The 19,982-nt window shown below is 61.2% G+C and overlaps 1 protein-coding gene across 1 annotated transcript; it reads left to right on the plus strand.

Moving 5' to 3' along the window:
• The first annotated feature begins 1,196 nt into the window (after positions 1 to 1,196).
• Positions 1,197 to 15,762, plus strand: LOC104020000 (sacsin-like). The gene is made up of 7 exons (XM_087750252.1): positions 1,197 to 1,262; positions 1,633 to 1,720; positions 1,909 to 2,011; positions 2,318 to 2,464; positions 2,835 to 4,167; positions 4,408 to 4,496; positions 5,145 to 15,762. Exons 1-7 carry the CDS (start codon positions 1,240 to 1,242, stop codon positions 15,269 to 15,271), a joined length of 11,910 nt encoding a protein of 3,969 aa, XP_087606378.1. The 5' UTR covers positions 1,197 to 1,239; the 3' UTR covers positions 15,272 to 15,762.
• Positions 15,763 to 19,982: the final 4,220 nt, after the last annotated feature.

Raw genomic sequence — 19,982 nt, forward strand, 5'->3', positions numbered from 1 at the left:
GGCGTTGGGTGGGCTCATGGCCACCCGGAGACTCCTCTTGACCAGGGGCATGGGGAGTTGGAAGAGACCTGCTAAGCCTTCCCTCTCATCAGTCCCACCACAGCCCTTCAGCCCATGGCCATGTCCCCATGCCCCCCCACCCCACAGCAATTCCATCCCACAGACATGTCCCAAAGTCCCCCCCTCCCCCAACAGCTATGTCCCACACGTACCCATCACCCCATACACCTGCTCCACATCCTCCCTACCCCATTTCCATGTCTCCATGTTCTCCCCACTCCACTGCCATGTCCTCCATGCCCCCACCGTATAGCCACATCCCAGTGTCTCCCTGACCCATAGCAATTCCACCCCACCGCTATGTCTCCATGACCCCACGTGCCATAGTGACGTGCCCCTGCTCACAGCAATCCCACCCCACAGCTGCGTCCCATGTAACTCCACCACCCCGTAGCTGCACACCCATGGCTCCCACCCCATTGCCGTGGCCCCACGGCCACCTGCCCCATAGCCATAGCCCCATGGCCCTTGCCCTGCTGCCATACCCCAATGGACCCCATCCCACTGCTGCGGTCTTGCAGGCCCTGCCCCATAGCCATAGCCCTATGGCCCCTGCCCTGTAGCCACGGCCCCGAGGCCCTCGCCCCGTGGCCACGGCTGCATAGCCGTGCTCCCATGGTACTGTGCCCCATAGCCATATTCCCGTGTATCTCTGACCCATGGCCATACCCCGGTGGCCCCATCCCTGTAGCCATATCCCCATGCCCCCCCACCCCATTGCCACGATCCCCAACCCATAGCCATACCCACACGCCGCCCCCGCCATAGCCATATTCTGTCGCCCAGTGGCCCCCACCCCATAGCCACATCCCTGTCGCTACGGCCCGATGCTCCTCGCCCCGCAGCCGTATCCCCATACGGTCGCCAAATCCCCACGGCCCCATAGCCACATCGGCAAGGGCCCGCCCCGCGGCCCCGGCCCCGGCCCCGGCCGCCGCCTCCCGGCCCCGGCCGCCGCCTCCCGGCCCCGGCCGCCGCCTCCCGGCCCCGCGTCTCCCCGCCCCCGCTTCCTCTCCGCGATTTTGGGTTTAAAAACGAGGCGAGCGGCGAGCGGCGGCTGCGGCGGGGAAACGAAACTGCGGGGCCGGGGGCGGGGCCGGGGGCGGGGCAGGGGCGGGGCCGGGGCCAGCGAGCGGCCAGCGAGCGGCGGGGCGGGGGGCGCAGCAGGCAGCCCCCGTCATGGCTCGCCGGCAGCCGGAGGCGTGAGCGGGGCTGGGGGGGCACTGGGGTGTCACTGGGGTGTCACTGGGGCGTCACTGGGGCTTGGAGGGGAGCTGGGGCGTTGCGGGGGTCGCTGGGGGCTGCGGGGGGTGGTGGGGGGACCCGGAGGGTTGCTGAGGGAGGTGGGGACTGGGGGGGCTCCGGGCTTGCTGGGGGATATGGGGAAGTGTCAGGGTTGCTGGAGGACCCCAGGAAGAGATGGGGGCCCTGGGGAGGTGGGGGGGTCCTTGGGGGTGGTTCTTTCAGTGGGTCGCGGGAGGAGGCAGGGTCCTTGACCCCGCAAGGAGGACGTGGGGGTCCTGGTTACCCCCGGAGGCCAGCCAACCCCCGGCCCTTCTCTCCGCTTTGCAGGGAGCCCTTCTGCCAGCGCGCACCCGTCTTCCTTGACTACCTGCACAGCATCCTGCAGAAGTACCCCGACGGGGGGCAGATCCTCAAGGTGAGACCCCCAGGGAAGCCCGCCGGCTGGGCTCTCTTGCCCAGCTGGGCAGACAGAGGGCAGGCACCTGGGGAGGGTGGTGGTCTTTGCCCAGCCCCAGCCCCCGGCCCTTGCTGGGAGAGCGGGTCGGCGCTTTTCTCCGGGGGCTGGGGAGACGCAGGTGCCCGGGCACTAATCCCTTAAACCAGGAGCTGGTGCAGAACGCAGACGACGCCGGAGCTAACGAGGTCGTGTTTGTGTCCGACGAGCGGGAGTTCGATGTCGCTGGAGGGGGGCTGGAGGGCACCCAGGGTGAGAGGCGCTCAGGGCACTAGGAGAGTCTGGAGGGGCGGCACTGGCGGGTCCTGGGAGGGACTGGGGGATACTGGTGAAGAATAAAAGAGGGATGAGAGTGGACTGGGGGAACTGGAAACGGCGCGGTGTTCTGGGATGTGCTGGGGGAACTGAGGGTACTGGGAGGACTCGGTGGTACTGGGGGCACTGGGGGGGATTTTGTGGGACTGGAGGCGGGACTGAGATTGCGAGGACACTGAGCGTGGGTCGCAATCCCCGCTGCGTGTCCCAAGCCTCCCCTAACCCATGGTCCTGACCCTCCAGGCCCAGCCCTGCTGGCCTACAATGACGCCCTGATGTCCCCTCGGGACTGGACAGGGCTCCTGCGCCCAGGGGTGTCGCACAAGCGGGAGGACCCCAGCACCGTGGGGCGCTTCGGCCTGGGCTTCACCTCCGTCTACCACCTCACCGGTGAGCGGCACCGGGGGCCTCCACTGGGGTTGAACTGGGGACAGGGGTTGTACTGGAGGCACTGAACTACAGGTGCTGGGGAGTACTGGGGGGCACTGGGGGGGTGCAAAATGGAGGGCTGTGTCTGAAGCGAGGAAGCCTGGAGCACCAGGAGGCTGGGGGGAGGCTGGGTGGCAATGGAGGGCAGGGCTGCAGGGGCAAACTGAGGGAGGACCGATGCGTTGGGTTTAAGCTTGGGATGACGGGAGGCACTGTGGGGTCCAACTTGAGGGTACTGGGTGGGCGCTTGGGGCACTGACGGGTTAGAATGGTCTGGGGAGGCAGTGGTGTGCATGCCATCCCTGTGGCCTCATGGTTCCCATGTCCCCAGACCTGCCAGGTGTGCTGAGCCCCCCATCCTTGGGGGTGCTGGACCCCGAATGCCGGGTGCTGCCACATGCTGGTGCCCGCTGGGACGTCTCTGCAGCCCAGGACCTTCCTGGCCTTTTTGAGCCCTTCTGGGCTGGGCTGGAAGCTGTGGGACAGCACCGTGGCTCTGCCCAGGGCACCCTCTTCCGCTTCCCCCTCCGCCGGCAACCCTCGGGAATCGCTGCAGGGGTCTCCGATCCTGAGCGCCTCCGTGGCCTCCTCCGGACCTTCCTCGCTGAGGCCCCTCTTGCCCTCCTCTTCCTCCGCCATGTCCGCCGTGTGGCCCTGTACCACGTGGCCTCTGATGGGGTCCGGACCCTCATGGGGACCCTTGCGGCATCCTCTCAGCCTCTCCCTGTCCCAGGGCCCTCAGGGGACAAGGGGCTGAGTCTGGCATGGTGCCTGGTGGCCCTGCACGGGGATGGGGTGGGGGATGGGAGCGAGTGGCTGGTGGCCACTGGCAGGGCCACGGAGGGGCCGGCCGTGCCGCTAGGTGCAGGGCTGGGGTGCTGCCCCGAGCTGAGCCTGGCGCACCCCCTCCGTGGGCCCTGCCGAGGGCGGCTGTGCTGCTTCCTACCCCTGCCAGCCACAGACGAGACGGCCACAGGGCTGCCCGTCCATGCCAGCGCCCCCTTCGCCCTCTCCGACGACCGCCGCCACCTCCGCTGGCCCGAGGAGGGCGAGGAGGGTGGGGATGATGCCCGCTGGAACGCCCTGCTGCTCCTTGACCTCCTGCCGCAAGTCTACTGCCACATGGCTGCTGTGGCCACGGCTCTGCCCGGCGCAGACGCCTACAGCATCTGGCCGGACCCCGAGCGCACGCTGAGCAGTGGCCGCGTCCGCAGTTTGGTGACCCATGTCTGCCGGGAGCTGGCAGCTGCCCGCACCCTGGTGCCGGCCGTGGAGGGGGCCGCAGGGCTGCTGCGGGCCCCTGAGGCTGTGCTGCTGCCGGAGGCCACAGGGGACATGGCCGCACGGCAGGTGGTCCGGGCCTTGCTGGTGGCGGCTGGGGAGCCAGTGGCTGAGGTCCCAGCCCATGTCTGGAGGGCGCTGGCTTTGGGAATGGCGGAGGGCGTGCGGGAGGCCACGGCGGGCCACGTGCGGGAGGTGCTGCGGCGCCACGGGGCCGTGGGCCTCCCGGCCGCCGACCTGCTCTCCCTGCTGCTCTACGTGGCTGGGGATGGGTGCCATGCTGAGCTGCAGGGTCTCCCCCTCCTGCCTCGTGCTGATGGGACCTTCGTGGCCTTTGGGACTGCATCAGCCGTTGTCTACATGGACACGTCCGACTGCCCCAGGTGAGTCCGCGTCCCCAGGTAGCCCCGTTCCCGGTGGGAGTGGGCAGGTGAGCCGCTTGCCCAGGGCGCAGCTCCCGCTCTTGAGCTGAAAGGGGGGCCAGGGTCGAACCTGGACATTTGGGTGCTCAGCGCCCTCCTCCTCTCCCCCGCTCTCCCCGAGTGGGAGCTGAGGCGGTGTGCGGGGAGCTGCCTGCCCCCATTACCCCTCTAGTCCCCCAGCACCTCCCTTTGTGCCCACAGGGAGCTCCTGCCCGGCCTGGCCGGGTCCTTCCTGCCCGCGGACCTGGAGCCAGGGTTGGACAGCCTCCTGCGAAGCATTGCGAAGGCGGGTAAGAGATGGGGGTCCCCGGGCCACCTTTGGGTCCCCGGGCCACCTTGGGTCCCCTGACCTCCCTCTAAACCCCAACGCCCCTGGGCACCCTTGTAGAGCCTTGGGCTCCTCTGCAGCCCCAATATCCCCCGTACCACAGATGTTCCCTGTACGTACCTGGGGTCCCTGATCCCTGACTGAGGCCCCTCTCTGGGCTTCCCCCATCCACTCAACAGCACTGTAGATCCCAAGTCTCACCGTCTCTCTCCAGTTTGGGGTGTGTTGTCTGAGCCCAGGGCCACCTCTCCTATCGTCCTGTCCCAGTGTCTCCAGGGACTCCCCTGCTCTTGCTGTTCTTCCCACATTCCCCCATCCCCTCTGTGCTCCCTCGGATCCTGGGTCTCCCTGTGTTCCCCATCTGAAGACCTCTGCCCCCCACTACTGGTCCCCCTACCACCTCTTTCCCTCTCAGATCTCCTCTATCCCCACCAGTCTGGGGTTTCCCTGTTCCTCAGGGGTATCCACTGTCCCTCCAGAGCCCAGGTCCTCCCATCCCCAGTATGGGGGCCCCCCACACTGTGTAGATCCCAGGTTCTTTCTCCCACAACCTGGGCCCCCCTGCCAGGTCCCACATACTCCTCGTCCAGCCTCTGCCTCCTGCACCCAGGTCTCTTCACCAACCTGGTTCTGCTGGACCCAGCCGTGACTGTCCGGACCCTACGCTTGGCTCTGCCCCCCACCTGGACGTCCCAGTCTTCAACCCCAGTGACCTGGTGCCCGGCCCAAGGCCCGCCCCAGCCCCCAGCCTCCTGGTTGCCAGCCCTCTGGCAATTCCTGGCCCACCATGTGGAAGACCTGGGCCCTCTGGAGGGGCTCCATCTCATCCCCCTGTCCCCACTGGCTGCCCCCAGCATCCGTCTGGCTCCGCTGATACCCAAGTCCAGTCTTATCTTCCAGGCATGGGAGGACCAGCGCCTGCCACCTGCTGTGGCTTCTGTGCTGGAGGTCCTGGGTTGCCCAGTGGTGCCACCAGGCACGTGGCACCGCTCCCTGTCCCGCTATGTCCTGCCTCCATCCCCCCTCAATGCCCTGCAGGCCCTGGGCAGGCAGGGGGCTGCAGTTGTGGCCTCCCGCCTGGCCTCGCTGCCTGCTGCCGATGTGGTCACCCTCCGGCACTACCTGGCAGACGTCCCATCCCTGACAAAGCAGGACAGGGCCACACTGGCTGCTCTGCCCCTCTTTATGCCACTGCCCTGCTTGGCCACCCCGCAGCCCAAGGAGCTGGTACCGGCCGGTACCAGCCCAGCACTGGAGCCAGGACTGGAGCTGCCCGGAGACGTGGTGCTGCCGAAGGCCATGTTGCAGTGCCGGGATGAAGTTGATCGGCAGCTCCTGGGGAGGCTCCAGACGTCCCTCGTCAGTGCAGCCCACGTGGCGCTGGAGGCCATCAGAGCCATGGCCCAGGGTGCCTATGCAGGGCGGGCGGCCGAGACACAGGCTCTGCTGCTCTGGGTGCTGCAGCACGGAGACATCCTCTTTGCACAGAGCCCCTCGCTCCAGCAGGCCTGCAGCAAGCTGGCCTTCCTGGAGACCCCCAACGGCCCCGTGTGCCCACGAGACCTCTACGACCCCTGCGAGAGCATCTTGCAGGCACTGCTGGGCCCCGAGCGCTTTCCTCCTGCAGCCTTCCGCAGTCCGCCTGTCCTCCGTGCCTTGAGAACCCTGGGCTTGCGGCATGGTGAGGGGTGCCTGGTGCCTTCGGACATCCTAGAGGCTGCAGCAAGTGTGAGTCAAGGTGATGCAGCGGCTCTGGACAGGGCTCAGGCACTGATCAAGGTCTGCAACTGCCCCAAGGCACTGGCTGGCTTCAGCGCTGCACAGCTTATGCAGCTCCAGGCCCTGCCATGGGTGCCCTGTTCCAAGTGCACTGGAAAGCCTGGAGAGCCCAGACAGCCCTTCCTGCCCCCCGAGGAGCTGCGGTCCGCCCAGTACCAGCCCCTGGTGGGGCTTGCCATGCACCTGACTGACGCCTTTGTGCCAGAGGCAGAGAAGAAGCTGGGGCTGAGCCAGTCCCCACCGCCAGAGAGAGTCTGGGAGCAGCTGAGACAGCTGGCAGCGTGCAGGGACGTGGGTGAGGTAGGTCCCGCACTCCGGCCTGTCTACCAGCACATGCAGGAAAACCTGAACACCTTTAGGGCTGCCCCAGCCGATGCCGTGGTGTGGACTGGCGCTGGGTTTGCCCTGCCATGTGATGCTGTGCTGGGCTATCCTGAGGAGCTGGAGCTGGGGATGCTGGTGCCCCAGGTGCCCCCTGAGTTCCTGCCCTACAGCTGCCTCTTCAGGGCTTGGGGTGTGGAGGCAAGGGTGAGTGAGGAGAGGGCGGTTGCAGCCCTGCGCTGCCTGGGGCAGGACATAGACACACGCAGCTCCAGAGCTGGCACTGCAGCAGAGTTGGAGGTGGCCGTAGCTGTCCTGGAGTGGCTTAAGAGCCGGGGGCACCACGGCGAGGGCACGGTGCCAGTTCCTGTGAGGATCCCGGAGGGCTCGGGCTTTGCCCTCCGCCCGGCTGCCTCTGCCGTGTACCTGGACATGGAGCTGGAGGCAGAGGAGGATGTTCAGGAGGTGGTGCATGAGGCGGTGCCATCCAGCACAGCCATATTCCTCGGCACAGAGCTGCTCAGTACGCGGGTGCTGGGGCCAGAGCCGTTCACGGCCTGCGGCCCCTCGGAGCCCATCACCTTACGGCTTCGCAACATCCTCCGAGAGTACGGCGAGGAGGGCGACCTCTTCACAGAGGTCGTCCAGAATGCAGAGGATGCTGGAGCTACTGTGTGCCGCTTCCTCCTGGACCTCCGACGCTGCAGAAAGGCCGCCTCTGGGCTGCTAGACCCCGGCATGGCTGCCTGCCACGGCCCAGCCCTCTGGGCCTACAACAATGCCCTGTTCACAGAGGATGATCTCCGTAACATCACACGGATTGGGGCTGCTACGAAGGAGGGCCAGGCAGGCCAGATCGGGCGCTTTGGACTGGGCTTCAGCTCTGTCTACCGTGTCACAGACGTGCCAGCAGTGCTGAGTGGGGAGACACTGCTCATCTTTGATCCCAATGGCACCCATCTGGGCAAGCACATCCCCAGGGCCGGCTGCCCTGGCATCCGCCTGGACTTCTCCAGCCGACCACGCATCCTCCGTGCCTTTGCTGAGCAGTTCTGGCCCTACCACGGTATCTTTGGGTGCCGCCTGCCTGAGCCAGGACCCTTTCCCGGGAGCCTTTTCCGCCTGCCTTTTCGCACTGAAGAGGAAGCTGTGACATCACAGATTTGCTCAGAGGCCTTTGGTACAGAGCGCATCCAGTCCCTTGGCACCAGCTTCCTTGGCTCTAACCGGCTCCTGCTGCTCTTCCTGCGGAGGGTGAGGGAGCTGTCCCTGGAGATGCTGCCAGACACGGCCACCTCTGCGGAGGATACCATGCCTCTGGCCATGCTGCGGCGAAAGGAGATCCGAGACTTGGGGGCCCCTGGGGATCCCCCAAGCTGGGCAGCCATCGAGCAGCTCACAGCCTGCGAGGAGGCATCCAAGACCACGTGGCACTACCTAGTTTTGGTGTGTCAGGGTGATGGGGAGTTGCTGGAACTGTTTCACCGGAACACACAGGCAGGGCTCCATCCTCCGCCTCCCATGGCTGGTGTGGCCCTTCCCCTTGCCCTTACTGCAGATGGCAAGTGGGTGCCGCGTCTGGGTGCCGAGGAGGGGCAAGTCTTCTGCCACCTCCCCATGCCAGTCACCTCAGGGCTGCCAGTCCACGTGCATGGGGCCTTCAGCATCCTCTCAAACCGCAAGGGGCTGTGGGACACGGCAGAGCGGGGTGAGTGGAACCAGGTCCTGCTCCGCAATGCCGTGCCGGCTGCCTGGCTCCGGGCGCTGGACCACCTCCGCACCATGCATGAGGCAGGTGAGTTGAAGAGCTATGAATATCATGTCTTCTGGCCAGATGCTAACACTGCCCGTTACCCCTTTACGGAGGCTGTGACTGGTTTCTACCAGGCTGTGGCAGCCAGGAATGGCCCCAGGCTCTTTTCTGATGGCTGCTCGTGGTGCTCCCTGCGGGACGCCCGCTTCCTGCACCAGGCTGTGGTCAGACACCCCAAGCTGGGTGCCGTGGCAAAGCGTGTCTTTGCCACCACCCTGCCCCGTCCCCTGTTAGCTGTGGCCTTGCCAGAGCAGGTGCACAAGGGCCTCGGGAAGGCAGTGGATGCCGGCACCTATGACTGGCCCCGCTTTTACTGCAAGCTTGTTCTTCCCAACTTGGAAGACCTGTCTGTTGTTGACCGGGACCCACTGCTTCTCCATGCGCTGGATATGTGCCATGATGATGTGGACAAAGTGCTGCAGACAGTGCCCTGCATTCCTGCCACCCCTCTTGGCCACCTGCAGCTCATCAATTGCTTGGTGCATCCCAGAGGCCGCACTGCTTCTTTATATGACCCCAAGGATGGGCGCTTCCCCACTGGGGATGCCTTCCTTTCCCCAGAAAGACTAAGCCGTCTGGTGAGGCTGGGCATGGTTAAGGACACAATGCCCCTGCCAGAGCTACTGGAGCGGGCAAAGACAGTGCAGCTTATCTGGACGGAGGACCGTGCCCAAGGCTGCCAAAGGGCTGCCTGCATCCTTGAGCTGCTTCAAGATGCAGTGGAAGAGAGGGTGAGCAACACCATGCAGGCAGCTTTCCAGACTGTCCCCTTCCTCCCTGGTACACTTCCCACTGGCGAACATGTGCTGTTGCCAGCTGCCCAGATCTACCATCATCAGCTCCATGCCCCACTAGTGGGACTCATCCACCCTATCTTGGCTCCTGAAGTGCTGGGAGAAAACTTCAGCCTTCCTGAGAACGTTGCATCCTTCTTGGGGCTGGACCGGCAGCTACCAGCAGCTACAGTCCTTGAGCAGCTGCGGGCACTGAGCCGTAACTCCAACGCTCTCCCTTTGGAGAATCTCCAGAACAGCACGCACTGCTGCTACAAGCACCTGCACATGGTGCTCCAGAGAGATCGCTCCAGCTGGGATGAGGTGGCTTCTGCAGTGCTCCAAGGGGAGCCCTTCATCTTGGTGGGCTCCCGCTTTGTGCCAGTCACAGATGTGGCTGAGACGCTGTCATTTGAGGCTGTGCCATATCTTCACCAGCTCCCAGAGCAGTACCGATTTTACAGCCGACTCTGGGAGTGTGTGGGGCTGCGCCACACATTCACCTGGGATGATTACGCCCGAGTGCTCGGCATCCTGGCAGAGAGACATGCTGGAGAGCCGCTGCCTGCCACGGAGCTGGCTCTGGCCTTGCGGCTGGTGTCTTGTGGCTTGATGGAAGATGACAAAAAGCCAGATGCCTACCAGACCCAGCAACTCTTTCTACCTGACCAAGAAGGCATTTTGCGTCCACGGGACAAGCTCCACTTCAACGATGCGCCATGGATGCCAGTGGACAGAGATGTCCTGCTGTGCCATGGACAGCTGTCCCGAGACACAGCCCTGCGCTGCGGGGTGCCTACCACACGCCACCAGGCACTGGAGAGGAGCCGACTGCTCGCTACAGGTCTGAGCCTCTGGGTACAACCATTTGGTGCCCATGAAGACTTGCCTATACGGCTGAAGAACATCTTGGGTGAGTACCCATCATCCACTCGTGATATAGTGACAGAGTTGCTCCAGAATGCAGACGATGCTGGTGCGGGGCTTGTGCACTTTGTGTGGGACCGCCGGCAGCACCCAGTGGACGCCGTTTTCAGTGAGACTTGGAACTCCTTGCAGGGCCCTGCCCTCTGCATCTACAGTGACAAATCCTTCCAGCAGCAGGACATTGAAGGCATTCAGCGTCTGGGGGTGGGTGGCAAGCAAGGTCGGCAGGATGTCACAGGCAAATATGGCCTTGGCTTCAACACTGTCTTCCACTATACTGACTGCCCAGCCTTCCTTACTGGAGACAGTGCCCTGTGTGTCTTTGATCCCCATCTCTCCTACGTGCCCGGAGCCACAATTGAGAGGCCTGGTGGGATGTTTGCTGTCAACCCTGAATTCAAGAGGACCTTTCCAGACATTTATGACACCTTCCTACCCTCCCACTTCGACCTGAACCAGGGTGTCCTTTTCCGGCTGCCCCTCCGCACTGCAGCTGGGGCTGCCAGCTCTAAGGTGTCTGACATGGTCGTGCGGGATCGAGACCTCATGGACATGGAGACAGTACTGGCTGAGGAAGGTGAGGACTTGGTGCTCTTCCTCCGGCACGTCCGCACCGTGGTCTTCTCCGAGATCCCCCCGGATGGGGAGGAGGTGTTGGAGAGGCTGCGGGTGGCCACAGAGATGACAGATGGTGATGCAGAGCTGAGACAGGATTTTCAAGCGAGACTGAGGCAAGCCAAGGATGGGAACAGCCCCACCTCTGTCTCCTATATCATGACAATCAAGAACAGCAAGACCAGGGTCAGCACCATGTGGAGGGTGATCTCCCAAATTGGGGTGCAGGAGGGGGCTGAGGAGTCTCCAGTGCGTGGGCGGCTGCCCTATGGGGCTGTGGCTGCCTGCCTGAAGCCATTGAGGTTCCACAAAGTCACAGGCAAAGCTTTCTGCACCCTCCCACTGCCGCTGACCACAGGGCTGCCTGTGCACATCAATGCCAACTTCTCTGTGGACGCGGCCAGACGCAGTCTCCGGCAGGACCAAGGCAGCACAGAGGCAGCCTGGAATGAGTTCTTGCTCCGGCACTTGGTGGCTCCACTATACTGTGCCTTTCTCACCAGGCAGCGGAAAGCCCTGGGGCCTGAAGGGCTCCAGTTCAAGTCCTTGGAGGCCTGCCAGCAGCACCTGGACTTCAACTACCTCCGGTTCTTCCCTGCTGTGACAAAGGTGCTGCCTGCCTTTCGGGACCTGCTGAGGGACGTCTATAGGCACCTCAGTCATAAACGCCTGCCCCTGGTGCCTGTGTACCACATGAAGCCCCCTGACAGCACGGTGACAATGACCTGGGCATGTCCAGGTGGTGGGGATGTGCTAACAGAGCCATACTTCCTTGAGGTGATGCCTCAGCCAGCTGTCCAGGAGGTGCTGCAGCACCTGAACATGAACCTGGTGCCAGCATTCGCCCGCCTCCGGGAGATCTATGAGGGGTTCACTGAAGCCCACGTGGAGGCTGTTGCCTTTCAGCCAGCCTCCCTCCGGTGCTTCCTCAAGGCCCTGGCACTCCCTGTGCCCTGCATGCTGGCTGAGACACCCCTGAGGACCCCGAAGAACTGCTCCATCCTGCTGAAATGCTGCCTGGAGCCCCAGGCAGAACTGGAAGGCCTGCCCTTGCTAGCCACAAAAGATGGCTGCCTGAATGCCCTCAGCACCCATCACCCAGTCTTCCAGAGCTCCTTTGCTGACCTCTTCCCCCACCACTCCCACCTCTTTGCCGACGAGTCACTTTATGACTTGTCCATGTCTTGCTTTGTGAAGGACTTTGGCCTCCTGGAGGCTGCACCACTCATCCGGGAGGCACTGGGTCAGCTGAACCGCCCCACAGAGGCGAAGGAGTGGCTCAAGAAGCTGTGGATGTTCTTCAGCACTGTGGTCCACAAAGCGGACGACATGCAGTTATTCATGAATCATTTTCAGGATGTGGTGGTGCTGCCTGTTCAGGGGGATGAGACAGGCTCGACGCGCCTACTGCCACTATCCTCCCTCCCCAGTGTTCTTTTCAACTGTGACACAATGGTGGCCAAGGTGCTGCACAAACTGGGCATCCCTGTGCTCCAGCAGTCCCTGCTGCCTCTTGTCTTTGCCTGCCACTGGCTGAAGACAAGGACACTGCAGGCCACAGAGCCCCAGGCTGTGGTGGCCCAGCTGGTGGACAACAGAGCTGATCTCCGCTGGAGGGACTTAGAGGAGGGAGATGTGAACTTCCTGCTGTATTTTGTGCGGGGAAAACTGGATTCGTTGGCACTGAAGAAGCTCCAGCTCCTGCCTCTCTTCCGGCAGTATGGTGGGGACTACGTACCTGTGGCACACTACCACAAAGTAGTGTTGTTCAGCAGCCAGTTCCCAGACCTGTCCCCGGGTGCCCAAGCCCTGTACAACCTGGAGAAGGACATGTTGCTGCTCACAGCAGACCACATCCACCAGCAGCTGGCCAAGGATTTACAGTGGGAGCTCGTGGATGACCAGCAGCTCTTCATGACTGTGGTGCTGCCCCGGCTGTCCCAGCTCACAGCGCAAGAACGTCTGGAAGCTCTGCGCTTATTCTTTGCCCTGCAACGCATCTGTGATGTTAAGTTCAAGAACAAAGTTGTGGCAGCTTTTCAGACTGTGGCCTTTATACGTGATGTCCATGGTGCGCTGTGCCCGGCCTCCTACTTCTACAACAACATGTCCTGCTTCTGCACTCTGCGGCTCCAACACCGCTTTGTGCCTAAGTCTTTCTTTGCGGAGCTAAATTATGACTCGGAAGCTGCTAAGGAGTTCCTGCTTCAGGCAGGTGTCCGCACCAGGCTCTCCGAGGAGGATTTTGTGGCACTGGCCCGGGAGATAGAGCATGAAGCCACTCAGGCTGGGTGCCACACTGAAGACCTGGTGGCACGACAGCAGGAGATGCTCAACCAGCTTGGCACCCTGTTGGAAAATCCCTTGTCAGAGGGCTTCCTGGGGCAGATTGCCTCGATCCACTTCCTGCCTCCACTGCGCATCCCCCCAGACTTGACGATCCTCCACCCTCCTTTTGCAGCCTGCACTAAGCCCGGAGCCCTGAAGGGCAGCGTTTACCACTGCCAAAAAGATGTGGCTGAGCTCCTGTGGACATCAGCCACCATTCTGCCGAAGTCCTTTGAACCCAAGCAGGACCTCCTGAAGGCCATGGGAGTCCTTGTAGAGATACCCACAGCCCTGGTGGTGGCCAACCTGGAGCAGGTGTGCAGGGCAGCCTGCCAGACGCCACAGCAGGTGAACACACGGGCCAGCGTGCTCCAGAAGATGTACGACTTCTTGCAGACCCATCTGGAGGAGGTGGACGCAGGGTGCCTCACTGAGGTGCCTGTGGTGCTGACCAAGTCAGGGGACATGGCCATGCCACGGCAGGTGGTGACATTACTCCCGGACGAGGCTGACTTTTACCCTTATCTCCTCACGCCTGACCCTCACGTGGCTGTCTATAGAGACCTCTTGCAACACCTTGGAGTGGTCCTGCTCCCCACTCTGACTCACTATAGCCATGTCCTGGCCCAAATCCACCAGGAGAGCTCTGTCAGTGGGACCCTCAATACTGCCCAGAAGAAGACAGTCCTGTTGGCCACACGGCACTTCTTCCAGCTGCTGTGGGAGGCACCGGAGCCCCTTGATTTCTCCACTGTGGCTGAGCTGTACTTGCTGAGCACTGCTGACTGCCTAGAGCCATCCCACAGGCTCTACTTCAATGACTGCGTGTCCTCAAGTGCCTCTAGGGCCTTGGGGAAGACCTTTGAGTTTATGGCTGAACTGCCGGGGACTGGGTGTAATGCCTGGCGGCTGCTGCAAATGCTACCACAGCGCCTGCGGCCGCGGGCGCTCTCAGAGGTCACAGAGCAGCAGCTGGAGGAGGGCAGTCTGCGGCCATGTCGCTACGGTTCTCACTGCCCTGGGCAGAGGCGTCTGCAGACCCTCCTGGTATCACCGTGGTTTAGGATGGGGCTGGAGGCCCTGCTCCGGTGGCAGAGCCACAGGGCTGTGATGAGAATGGAGGAGAATAGTGGCTTTGCAGTGGAGCAGCTGAAAGTGCAGTGCTGTGAGGATATCCGCACTGTGCTGGTCCACTGTGGTGCAAAGGTGGAGGGCAGCTCCCAGCCACGGGTCGTCCACAGAGGCCTGGCTGGTGGTGGCCAGCGGCTCCTCTACATCCGGCATGCAGATATGTCGCTGGACCGGCACCAGCTGAGGATCCTGGAGACACTAGCGCAGGAGATCAATATCATCCTGGGTGGACAGCTGGAGGCACCCACCTTGTCAGTGCTGCGTGAAATGCTGGTCTGCCAGGAGGCACAGGATGTGGCCCTTGTTCTGGAGGAGAATGATGTAGCACTGGTGGGTGCTGCACTAGAGTCAGAGGAGGTCATGGCACCAGAGCTGGAGCCAGAGCTGGAGAAGAGGCTGCAGGAGGAGGTTGTGGCAGAGGGGAAGCCATGGAAGGGTTGGCACAGCCTGGTGCCAGAGGTGAATAGAGGTGTGGATCACAGCCTGGCAGCCCTGTGGCAACTGTGTGCTGCCAAGCAGCCAAAGGTGTTGCGGGACCTCTACCTCCAGCGCAACCCTGTAAGCGCTGCCCAGCACCGCTGCTGGGGACAGGAAGGACGTGGCTCCTGGTTGTGCAATGAGGAGGCCATGGCCCCGACTCCATCCGTCCCAGAGGCCCAGCGGTGGCTGCGGCAGGCCAAGAGTGACCTTCAGTCAGCCCACAATGACATGTCCTGCTGCCCCAACTGGGTCCTCTTCAAGGCACACCAGGCCCTGGAGAAGGCACTGGTGGCTGCTGTACTTTGCCATGGTGAGGCCTTTGAGGCTCCCATGGATCTGGTGGGGTGCGCCCAATGGCTGGAGGCGGTGGAGCCAAAGCTGAGGGGCCTGGCAGAAGAGGTGGAGTGGTTGCATGGCTGTGGCATGGATGGCAAGGCCACGCAGTACCCGAGTTACCACCCCTTCCCCATCACCCCCAGCGAGGCCTTCCGCAGTGTGGATGAGGAGGATGTACTGAAGTGGGTGCAAGGAGTGCTGGGGAGGCTGCAGGACCACGTGGATGGAATGTGAGGATGTCCCTACAGAGGGGGCACTGGCAGCTGGGCCATGGGACCACCATGGACCCACCAGAGACCCACCACAGACCTGTCATGGACTCACCATGGACTCCCCACAGACCTGCCACAGGCAATTCCAGACTGTCCAGCTTTGCAGTATGAGGGGTTTGGGGGCAGACAGGGGGCCTAGGCCACTGAAAGCCATGGGGCAGCATGTGCTGTTGGCATGCCTTGAGAGCAGGGGAAATAAAGTGCAATAATAAATGTTGCAGTGCTGATAGACTCTTCACTAACAGTGTGGTCAGGGGACATGGAGAGGTCATGGGCGACTGGGGCTGTGTGGAAGGTGAAGGTGGCGATGAAGGGGTTTACAGGACTGTGGTGGGTTGACCTTGGCTAGCCACCAGGTGCCCACCAAGCCGCTCTATCACTCCCCCTCTTTGACAGAACAGGGGGAGAAAATATGATGAAAATCTCATGGGTCATGGTAAGGACAGGGAGATCACTCACCAATTACTGTCACAGGCAAAACAGACTCGATTTGGGGAAATTAATTTATTGCCAATTAAACAAGGTAGGCTAATGAGAAATAAGAACAAACTTAAAACACCTTCCCCACACCCCTCCCTTCTTCCTGGGGTCAAATTCACTCCCGACTCTTCTACTTCCTCCCCCTGAGCAGTGCAGGGGGGTGGGAAATGTGGGTTGGGGTCAGCTCATAACGCTTTGTCTCTGCCGCTCCTTCCTCCTCACGCGGTTCCCCTGCTCCAGCGTGGGCTCCCTCCCATGGGAGACAGTCCTGCATTAACTTCTCCAGCGTGGGTCCTTCCCACGGGCTGCAGTTCTTCAAGAACTGCGTCGGCATGGGTCCTTTACATGGGGTGCAGTCCTTCAGGAACAGTCTGCTCTGGCGTGGGTCCCCTGTGGGGCCACAAGTCCTGCCAAGAAGACCTGCTCTTGCGTGGACTCCTCTCCACAGGCCACAGCCCCTGCCAGGAGCCCGCTCTGGTATGAGCTCCTCATGGGCTGTGGCTCCCTTCAGGGCATCTCCATCTGCTGTGCTGTGGGGTCCTCCATGGGTTGCAGGATGGATATCTGTTCCACCGTGGTCCTCCATGGGCTACAGAGCAACAACACCATGGTCTTCCCCACGGGCTGCAGGGGAATCTCTGCTCCTGGAGCATCTCCTCCCCCTCCTTCTTCACTGACCTGGGCGTCTGCAGGGCTGCTCCTCTCACATATCCTCACTCCTCCCTCCCAGCTGCTGTTGTGCAGCAGTTTTTACCCCTTCTTGAATGTGTTAGCACAGAGGCACTACCAACATCGCGGATTGGCTCAGCTTTGGCCAGTAGCAGGTCCATCTTGAAGCCAGCTGCAGCTGTCTCTGGCCAATATGGGGGCAGCTTCTGGTGTCTTCACACAGAAGTCACCCCTGCAGCCCTGCCGCTACCAAGACATTGCCACATAAACCCAATACAAAGATGATGATGTGGTGTCAAGGGGAGCATGGGGGACTCAAGAGGGTGTGAGGCAGGTGAATTAGCGAGAGGAGCTTGAAGTTTCAACAGGTTGGAGTCTTTGCCATAGGCCCAGAGGCCATCACCAAAGTCAAAGTTTGATTGTGTTGGTATGTTGAGGTGAAACATGGTGATAGGGATCATGGGTCCAGGGGCTGCCAAGCTGCCATGGCATCAGCTCCAAGTGTTGGGTGGTCCCTGCCATGAGGTCAAAGGGCAGTTCCTGGGGAGTCCAGATCATCTAATTGGGCCAAGACTACACTCGCTCAATGCCGAAGGCTCGCTGTCAGGCACCCTGACCCTTGACCAGTTGTAGAAGGTGGAGGCTTATGTGCCTTCAAGGCTGGGAAGACTGAGCACATGGCTCCTCTCTCTCTTGCCTGTGGTTCTCCCCCGTGGTGAGTGTGGGGTGCAAGAAGGGGCTGAGGCTGGATGTGACGTCAGCGGGCAGCGTGTCTGTGAGCTTCTGGGGACCATAGAAACGAGGGGTGGCTCCAGCCAGGAAGATGCAGTGCCACCACTCGGCGGGGCCCTCTGCCCCGGTGGCACCAGGACTCGATAAGCAGGACAGGCATCAAGGCTGTGGCTTCCCATGGAGGCTGGTGTGGGAGGACGGAAGCTGGGGTCCTCCGCAGGGTCCATCACAGGATTCCTCTGGGCTCCGAGTTCTCCTGCCAGCTGGGTGAGAGCCTTGAGGTTAGGGCAGGAAGAGGGTGCTTTGCCCCCGCATGCCGTTGTCCTCCCGTGGGTATGAGGAAAGCGGGGGGCTGAAGAAGCCCTGAATTCCTCGGTCCTCCTCTAGCTTGCAGGGAGGAGGTTCCTTATGTCCTGGATGTTTGGTTGCTTCTGCGGTTTGTGGACGAAGTGCCCAGTGGACAGGGTGCCTGCAAACATGGACACCTGTGTTTGTCAGCCATTTGTGGACGTAAAGTCCAGCTGGAGCAGGGAGCACGTCCTAATGCGGCACCTGCATTCTCCCCAGGGCTCTGGGTGTCTGGGTCCTCTTCTAGCTAACCAGCAAGCCGCACCTTCCTCTGAGAAGGGCGTACTCTGCTTAGCATCGTACGAGCAGTGGCTAATAGGGCAGCTGAGAAGATCCTGAGGAGAAGCACACAGTTATTGTATAGGATAAGTGTTGGGAACCCCCTGCCATAGCAGAGAGGATGCCTGCGAGAGGACATTTGCCTGAAAATCTTCTTGGCTGCTCTCTGGGGACAGCCTCGACTGGTCTGAGGACGGCTTTTTGTTTGACAGTAGAAACGATGAATAGAATTGTTTTTCTACAAGAAAATCCTACAACAGCTTGAGCCACCGAAAGCGGGTGCCTCCTTTGTGGATGGGGCCTGCACAGCGTGCTGCGTATGGGTCAAAGTCTTGTTCGATCCTACACTGCTCGGGGGTCCCAGCACCTAAAGGGACGGAAGATTATTTATGCTACATGCTTCTTGTAGTGTCAGCTTTAACAAATAGCACTGGGAATGATACCTTCTCCCAAACAGAACATGAGCTTTTGAACTCCAAAAAGTCTTCCTTTTTAGCTGTGCTAAGTCTCTCTTTTATACTCTGTGCCACTCCTTTGGCTTTTGAGGGTATGACCATTACGGAAAAAGAATAACTTGCACTGGAGACCACACTCCAGTTGCACATTTTTACAAATAATGATGCTCAGCTTTTGGCAGGAGAGCATACTTTGGAAAAAAAACCCCACACAATTTATTACACTTTAGCAAGCAACTAAGAGGATGCCGTAAGAGTGGCTTTAGACCAGCGCGACAGCCTGCTCGCTGCTCAGGAAGCCACTTGTGATGGGACTCAGCGAGGCAGCAGCGCATGAAGATGGGAGAGCCGTCAAGCTGAGTCCAATGGGGATACAAAGACCGTCGGGTGGCAGTACTTCCCGTGGAGCTCCTTTGGGTGAGGAGTTGGGCTCTGCAATAACTCGGGTTGGAGCCTGAGGAGCTCTTTGGCAGTGCAAGACTGGCACAAGCCAGCTGCAGGCTCCTGCCCTAACAGTGACCGACCCGCCAGTGACATCAGAAGAACCTGCACCAACCAGGGGCCTGATCCTGACTTATCAGCTACTCGGCCACCAGTGACGTCACAGGCAGCTCCATAAGCCAGGTGAATGCTCCGGCCCTATCAGCTACTTGGCCACCAGTGACGTCACAGGCAGCTCCATAAGCCAGGTGAATGCTCCGGCCCTATCAGCTACTCGGCCACCAGTGACATCACAGGCAGCTCCATGAGCCAGGTGAATGCTCCAGCCCTATCAACTACTCGGCCACCAGTGACATCACAAGCAGCTCCGTGAGCCAGGTGAATGCTCCAGCCCTATCAGCTACTCGGGCACCAGTGATGTCACAAGGAGCTGCACCAGCTGGGGCCTACTCCTGCCCTGTCACCAGTTACACATGACCTAACAAACACCTGCGCAACCCAGGGGCCTGCTCCGGCCTTTTACCGAGGCAGCCACCTATGATATCACAACCACCACCACGAGCCAGGTGCATGCTCCTGCCCTAACATCAGCTCAGGAACCAGTGACATCACAAGCAGCTGCACAAGCCAGGTGACTTCTTGTACCCAATCAGCTACTGAGCCACAAGTGACATCAAAAGCACCTGCAAAAGCCAGGAGCCTGCTCCTGCCAAGCAGCTACAGGGACACGAGCGACAGCATGAGCACCTGCAGAAGCCAAAGGACTGCTCCTGCCTGGTCACCATCTCCACCACCTACGACATCACGAGCACCTGCACAAGCCAGGGACGTGCTCCTGCCCTAACGGCAACTCAGCCACCTACGACATCACAAGCAGCTGAGTGAGGAGCGTCATGCTTGTCACATAAGGAAAAGCTATAATGCAAAGATGGCTTTGAAGACATGCGAACGAGAGTTTGACCAACAGAGTCCTCACCTGTACAAGAGGGTCTGCTGTTAGAAGAAGCCAGACCAAATAGAGTGGAGGCAGCAAAGTTGCAACCAAATAGTGCCAACTTGGCTAATAAATATTCATTAAGCGTCTTGATAGCGCAGAAGCGTTGACCTAAATCACCTCGGCCGGAGGGACTTTGTTCTTGGAAGGCCGCTGCGTCCAGTCCGCTCCTCAGCGTGCACTGTGAAGGGTGGCGTGGAACTGGCGTTTGCTGCTGCTGCCTGACTGGCTGCTTCTTGTCTGATTGCCCGGACGCCGCGTTTCAGCTGGATCCG

The sequence above is a fragment of the Nipponia nippon genome, unplaced genomic scaffold (assembly GCF_047370975.1).
Source record: "Nipponia nippon isolate SJK-2023a ecotype South Korea unplaced genomic scaffold, ASM4737097v1 scaffold_13, whole genome shotgun sequence".
Classification (NCBI taxonomy): domain Eukaryota; kingdom Metazoa; phylum Chordata; class Aves; order Pelecaniformes; family Threskiornithidae; genus Nipponia; species Nipponia nippon.